The sequence below is a fragment of the Babylonia areolata genome, chromosome 28, assembly GCF_041734735.1.
Source record: "Babylonia areolata isolate BAREFJ2019XMU chromosome 28, ASM4173473v1, whole genome shotgun sequence".
Lineage (NCBI taxonomy): Eukaryota > Metazoa > Mollusca > Gastropoda > Neogastropoda > Buccinidae > Babylonia > Babylonia areolata.
Window position 1 is genome coordinate 18,803,785 of NC_134903.1, and position 7,500 is coordinate 18,811,284.

Genomic DNA, 7,500 nt, shown 5'->3' on the forward strand with positions numbered 1-7,500 from the left:
ACATGACGTTCTAGAACTTTTGAGACAGAAGACAACAATGAGATTGGTCTGTAATTATTGACATCATTAGCATCACCTTTTTTATGCAGGGGAATAACCTTTGCATATTTAAACTCTTTTGGAAAATGATTTTTGGATAGACAAAGATTGAAGAGATAAGTAAGAGAATCGGCAATATAAGGTGCAGATAGTTTTAATATTTTTGGACTAATGCCATCGAAGCCACACGAGTTTTTATTTTTTAGCGATACTAAATAAGATAAGACTTCATGAATAGACATTAATGGAACAGAAAACTTTGTTTTTATATCTTTATTATGACAGAAGTTTTCTAAAATGCTGAAATCAAAAGAAGTGTGTGCACTGTCATTTGCGATTAATTTGTTTCCAATGTCAGCAAAGTGATTGTTCAGTGTATCAACAGGAATGAGACATTCCGCATTTGAATTGTTTGGTTTGGTGAGTTGGTGTATAGCCTTCCATATGGAGGCTGTGTTGCTTTTGTCTTCGATTAGCTTACGAAAGAAAAACCGTTTAGACTTTCTGATCATGTATTTGACAATATTACGTTTCTTCTGGTATTCTTCGAATGGACCGATTATCTTTTGATGGTCTCTGTCATCCATTGCTTGAAAGATATCTTGCGTAAGCCAACTCGGAAGAATTTCCGACTTGACTCGTCTCTGAATTAAAGGGATATGTTTATCAACAACATGCAGTAACGTTGCAGTCCAAAAGGAAAGGGCTTCTTCTGGATTAGTAAAGCTATAAATGTTAGTGAAAGGTGCAGAAATGAGGTCTGATTGAAAGGCGTCCAGATTAAAATGTTTAAATGACCGAAATGTGACAACAGTATGACCTGTTTTGGGTATTTTGAAACCCTTTTTTCCCCATGTAATGCAGACGGCATTGTGGTCACTTACGCCAACATTCGGCACACAAATTTCTCGAACTGATGTTAGATTGGATGTATAAATATGATCTAAGAGCGTTCTAGTTTTTTGTGTAACTCTGGTGGGGGAATCAATACACTGATGGAGATTGTAAGACGTATAGATGTTGTTCCATCGGCTATGACGCTGAAAAAGATCTAAATTAAAGTCACCCAAAATTAATACTTCTTTTTTTGAAAGCCAGGCGCTGTCCATCATTTCACAAAAATCGTCATACCACTTGGAAAAACTCTTAGGATGTCTGTACAAAAATGCTATAAGGAGCGAATCTGTTGATTTATTTTGGGATTGAACTTCAAGCCACAGTGATTCAACATCTGGATGATGTAGGTCATTACGAATTCTGTACGGAACGTTATTTTGAATATAAATGACGATACCACTTTCTTTAGATTTTTGAGGATTTTTCCGAACAATATTGTAACCAGGAATAGAAATAGATTTGTCATTAATGTGAATGTTCGTCCATGATTCAGAAAAGCCAAAGATATGGAATGGTTTATCATTATTATATATCATCTTCGATACGTCTGTCATTTTGTTGACCAAATGACATATGTTTAAGTGACCTACTCGCAGTCCTTCACAAACAGGCCAGTTCGAGACATTAGCAGGACTTGACATTAGTGCATAATAAAAATACTACCTAGATTTTCGAAATGCAGTTCTAGTAAGGGAAAGTGCTGAATAATTCAAGCTGAGAGAGAGAGAGAGAGAGAGAGAGAGAGAGAGAGCGAGCTTCTATGTCCGCGTTGATTTGACGCCAAGGCAAGTCTCTGGGAACGTCAACGATGCAAACTGAAACATCCATGGCGATGACAGCTTGCAGGGGAGGGGGAGGTGGGGAGGTGGGGTGAGTTAAGTTCCCACAACGTCATGTACGATCTGGGCTGATCGTCAGTCATCTAATTATTTATGATACAAGAGATTGTATCGAGGGGTGAGGTCTGAGAGCTGGGAATTGGTCTGTTTGTAAAGAAGGGTTGAAGAGTGGTACAGATTTAACGGGGAAAGGGTGTGTGGTATGTTGGTAAGCATTGTGGAATGATGGTTGTTCTGGTGACAAAGAATAGCAGTTTCCAAATACTTTGTTTGAATAATGACACAAGTTGTTGGAATAGTGGTCATATTGACTATCAGCAGCAGCTGGCTGGAAGTCGTACTGGTCTTGATGACAGACAGCAGGATTGGGTGGAGGGTCGAAGTGCTGTGTATGTGAGGCCATGGGGAACAGGTCCTGATTAGCGTCTGGTGGAAAGTCGTGGCGCCGTGGCTGCGTGATGGGAAACTGGGCCTGATGAATGGCTGGTGGGAAGTTGTGGCGCCGTGGCTGTATGATGGGGAACTGGTCCTGATGCATTCTAGTAGCACCGGGTGGAAAGCTGAAACGTTGTGGCTGTGTAGGCATGTAGTGCTGGTCCTGTAATGGATGAACAGGGAACTTGCGGGGTTGGGTCGGCTGACCGTTAGAAAAAACGGGCCTCAAACGATGATATGGACCACCCTGATGAATGTATTTCCCACGGAACCGGCGTTCTTGATTAAGTGTTAATTGACTGACAGGATGCCTAGATGCATGTTGATGGTGGTGTGTATGACAACCAGTCAGCCATTTGGGTTTCTGAGAAGTGTTAGGAATTTTTTCAGTTTCTGAAAGACGCTTTTCAGTGAGCTGTAGATTGTGGGCCAACTGAGCAGTTCCTTTTTTACTCAGATGGATATGATCTGAATAGAGGGTACCATCTGAAGGTGATCTGAAGGATGGCATATGATTTATGACTGGTACTCCTAGGCGATGGCATACACTTGACAGGGTTCTGTTTGATGGGAAAATAGCGTTGTTGAAGTTGTGATTTCCCTTTGCCGGAACAATGGAGCTCAAGAAGAAGAAGAAGAAGAAGACGATTCATGCACGGACGCATCGGCACGGATGACACGCGCACACACACACACACACACACACACACACACACACACCCACACTTACTAATATCATGATGATAATAGTCCTCCTGCCCGTTATAAAAGCCATAGAAAGAATCGAACCCTCGGTACGTGGGAGTGCAGTTCCAGTTACAGAAACCGAGGTGCCACCTGGAAACAGGGGGAAAATAGATAGTCGAAAAAAAAGCCAAACAATCAGCTAACTATTAAAAAAAATAATAAAAAAATATAAAAAAATTAAAGAAAGAAAAAAAAAAAAAAAGTAAAGACCCCAAATAACATGAATGTATGAATTTAAAAAAAAAAAAAAGAAAAAAAAAAGGAGTGCGTGTGTGGGGAGGGGGGTGAGTCGGTGGGGGTTGGGGGGGGGGAGAGATGGGGGTGGGGAAAGAGGGGGGCGGGGGGGGGGGGAATGAGGGAGACTGATAGACAGAGAAATACAGAGGAGGGAGAGGGGTGAAAAGGAGGGGGGGGGGGGTCACTTGACACTTTGACACTTTATAAAGTGTCATTGGCCATGAGGTGCTTATGACATGGGTGATTGCGTCAACATCCTTTTCATTGCATGTCAAAAAAATAGTAGAATAAACGAATGAAAAAGGCGAAAGCAAATATGGAAGAGAGACGTGAGAGAGAGAGATACACACACACACACACACACACACACACACACACACACACACACTTTCACTTACTCGCATGCGTACACAGTAATCCCCCCCCCCCCACCCGCCCCCCACCCCCGGCCGTTAAACTAAAGAACGAACACAGACACACACACACACACACACACACACACACAACGACAGAGACAGACAGGGACAGAGACACAGACACAGAGAGAGAAAGAGACAGAGACAGAGAACGACGGGAAAGAGAGACAGGCAGACAGAGAGAGAAAGGGGGGGGGGGGGTTACAGGCGTGGAGAGAGGACAAAGCAAAAGAAGACCGAAAGAAGACAGAAAGGTGGAAAAAGAAAGAAAGAAAGAAAGAAAGATGAAAATGAGAAAGATGAATGAAAGAAAGAAAAAAGAAAACACAGCAAAACGCTATACAAGGGTCATTCAATAAATAAGGTGAATTTTTCGGTATAAGGACTTCTAATACAGATAGAAGCTTACTTTTTTTTTCTTTCTTTTTTTTCTTTTCTTTTTTTTTCACATGGTTTAAATTTGTTTTGCAGATTAAAAAAAACTTTGAGAGTTTTGGCGATTAACAAAGATGGCCGACCAAGAAGCATGCTCCAGGATTGAACAACGGTCAGTTATCACGTTTTTGGTTGCTGAAGGGTGCAAACCAGTTGAAATTCATAGGAGAATGTCAACTGTGTATGGTGCCACATGTTTCAGCCGAACAAATGTCTACAAGTGGGCTAAATTGTTTAAAGAAGGACGGAGCAGTGTTGAGGATGAAGACAGGCCTGGAAGGCCTACAGAAGTGAGGTCTCCTGAGGTGATCGAATCAGTCAATGACCTCATTCAGTCTGACAGAAGGGTGACAGTGGATGACATTGCAAGGACTTTGAGCTTATCTGTTGGGACAGAACACAAAATTGTCCATGATGACCTTGGCTACTCGAAGGTCAGCTGCCGATGGGTGCCAAAGATGCTTACTCCAGAGCACAAACAGAGGAGGGTCGAGTTGTCCCAGCAGTGTCTCTGCCGCTATGAGAAGGATGGTGATGAGTTTCTGAAGAAGGTGGTCACATGTGACGAGACATGGGTTTGGCACTATGAGCCTGAGTCCAAACGGCAGTCCATGGAGTGGAAGCACGTAGGCTCTCCAGTGAAGAAGAAGTTCAAGTCCCAGCGGTCCACGAGGAAGGTGATGCTCACCGTTTTTTGGGATATGCAAGGCTCAATCACCATTTCATTCCTTGAGAAAGGAAGCACTGTGAACAGTGCCAACTACTGTGAACTGCTGAGGCAGGTCAAGAAAGACATAAAGAACAAACGCAGGGGTCATCAGTCAGAAGGAGTCATCTTGCATCATGACAACGCAAGGCCTCACACAGCAGCCCGAACGGTGCAGACCATCAACCAGCTGGGCTGGGAACTGCTCCCTCATCCCCCTTACAGCCCAGACCTTGCCCCTTCAGACTTTCACCTGTTTGGTCCCTTGAAAGCGTTCACGAGAGGCACGAACTTTGAAAGTGACGATGCAGTCAAAAGTGTTGTGAGCGACTGGCTGAGACATCAGACCAAAGATTTTTACGCTGAGGGAATACGGAAGCTTGTGCACAGATGGGAAAAGTGTGTGACAGTGCTGGGAGACTACGTTGAAAAAAAAAAAGTAAGCTTCTATCTGTATTAGAAATCCTTATACCGAAAAATTCACCTTATTTATTGAATGACCCTCGTATAACGTAACACACCACAACCACAATACAACGCAGCACAATATATAATACAGTATGGTGCAATACAACCCAATACAATACAACGCAACGCACAGCAATACAACACAATACAACACAATACAATGCAACACAATACAACACAATACAATGCAACACAACACAATACAATGCAACACAACACAATACAATGCAACACAATACAACACAATACAATACAATACAACACAACACAATACAATGCAACACAACACAATACAATGCAACACAACACAATACAATGCAACACAATACAATACAATACAATGCAACACAACACAATACAATGCAACACAATACAATACAATGCAACACAATACAATGCAATGCAACACAACACAATACAATGCAACACAATACAACACAATGCAATATAACGCAACACAATACAATGCAAAACAATACAACACAATACAATACTATACAATGCAACACGATACGATACGATACAATACAATGCAACACGATACAATACAATACAATACTATACTATACAACACGATACAATGCGACACAGAACACCACAACAACACCTCACAAAAACCCAGCACAACCACAACCACACAACACAATTAACAACCCATCCCAACTACAAGCCAACAACTACAACGCAACCACAACCCAACTACAACAAAATAAAACCACAACGCCAAAACAACCATCACAGTACAAACCAGCCACCCATACCCAACCGAAACCCCACTCACTTCCCCAGAGCATGAGTGGCATAGCCCAACTTTTTGAGCTCTTCGGGCAGGAAGGTACGGTTGGTGGGCGCGCACACCGCCTGCTGAGGTACAATGGCGCCATGCTGCAAAATGACGTCATAATATCGGCTTGCACTGACGTCATCTCAAGCGACACTTGTTTTACTTAGCAGTACTATAAACGTGTGTGTGTGTGTGTGAGTGTGTGTGTATTGCGTGTTAACAGTGTCTTTTTTTTTAAATGAAAACCCGTTGTAATTTTGCATTGCATGTTAAAGAAAATAAATTAAATAAATAAATAAATAAATAAAAACGTTATGAGGGAGAAAAGACAGAAGCGAGGAAAGCATGCATACAGACATGGAGACAGGGCAGACAGAGACAGCAACAGACAAACAGACACATAAAGAACAGAAACAGACAGAATGACTTATGCAGGTAAAACAGAAACCTCACAAATATTCCGAAGCAGAAACAACAACAAAAGACAGACAGACAGACAGACAGACGGACGGACAGACAGAGAGGCAGTCAAAGAAATAAACAGAGCATAATACGCAGATATTATAGCCCAGATAGCATGGAAACGTTTTTTAAAACGTTTTATTTTGGTTCACTTAGTTTTAAGTGGTTTACTGGTTCTAGGTAAATGTTTTAAAAAAAAAACGTCTTTAACCCTTTCACCGCCAGTCAATTTAGAGTACGTAATTCCCTTGTGGTATAAACACAGAAAAGACAGTGGCTAAGAATAGCTGGGGATTCCCTCTGCGATGTATAGAAAATATGGCCTATCCTACCACCGAACGTTAAGAGCAGTAGGTTCATGGATAACAGACCAATGAATGGTCACCTTTCAGTGACACGGATCCTCTACCACGCCTGTGCATAAATGCGAGCTTGGCGGTGAAAGGGTTAAAGCGTTATCGTCAAAACCATAGCAAGGGAAACAAATCTCCCTTGGTAACATTTCGCGGGGTATAATAATAATAATAATAATAATAATAATAATAATGATAATGGTACTTATATAGCGCTGAATCTTGTGCATAAACAAATCTAAGCGCTTTCGCACCAGTCATTCTCACGCACGCATAACTCTAAAACTGGAGAAACCAAAGACGAGGAAGAGGCAGGGAAGGGAGGCTATTTTGGGAAGAGGTGGGTTTTAAGGCCAGGCTTGAAAGAGCTGAGTGTGGAGACTTGACGAAGCGAAAGAGGAAGTTCATTCCAATTGCAAGGTCCAGAGACAGAGAAAGAACGGCGGCCAACAGTCGAGAGTTTGAATTAAAAACGTATGTATTAAAAACGTTTTTTTAAAATGTTTGCATACTATCTGGGAGACACTCAACACAGCTACATTTTGTGTTATGTTGCCCTGCCTTGAGTGACCTCAGACAAAAAGTAATCCAACCAAAATATTATAAAGATCCATCTAACTTTAGATTTAATTTGCTCATGTCGTCAAGACATGAGTCTACTCTGTGTAACTTGGCCATTTAT

General features: G+C 41.8%; 1 protein-coding gene across 1 annotated transcript in view; it reads right to left on the reverse strand.

Annotated features, from left to right (window-relative positions):
- LOC143301848 (arylsulfatase J-like) overlaps positions 1 to 7,500 on the reverse strand; it is a 32,437-nt gene that overhangs the window by 18,106 nt on the left and 6,831 nt on the right. Inside the window, exons 4-5 of the mRNA XM_076616262.1 lie at positions 6,001 to 6,104; positions 2,941 to 3,047 (exon numbers count right to left, since the gene is read on the reverse strand). Coding sequence (XP_076472377.1) covers positions 2,941 to 3,047; positions 6,001 to 6,104 — 211 coding nt within the window. The remainder of the gene's footprint in view (positions 1 to 2,940; positions 3,048 to 6,000; positions 6,105 to 7,500) is intronic.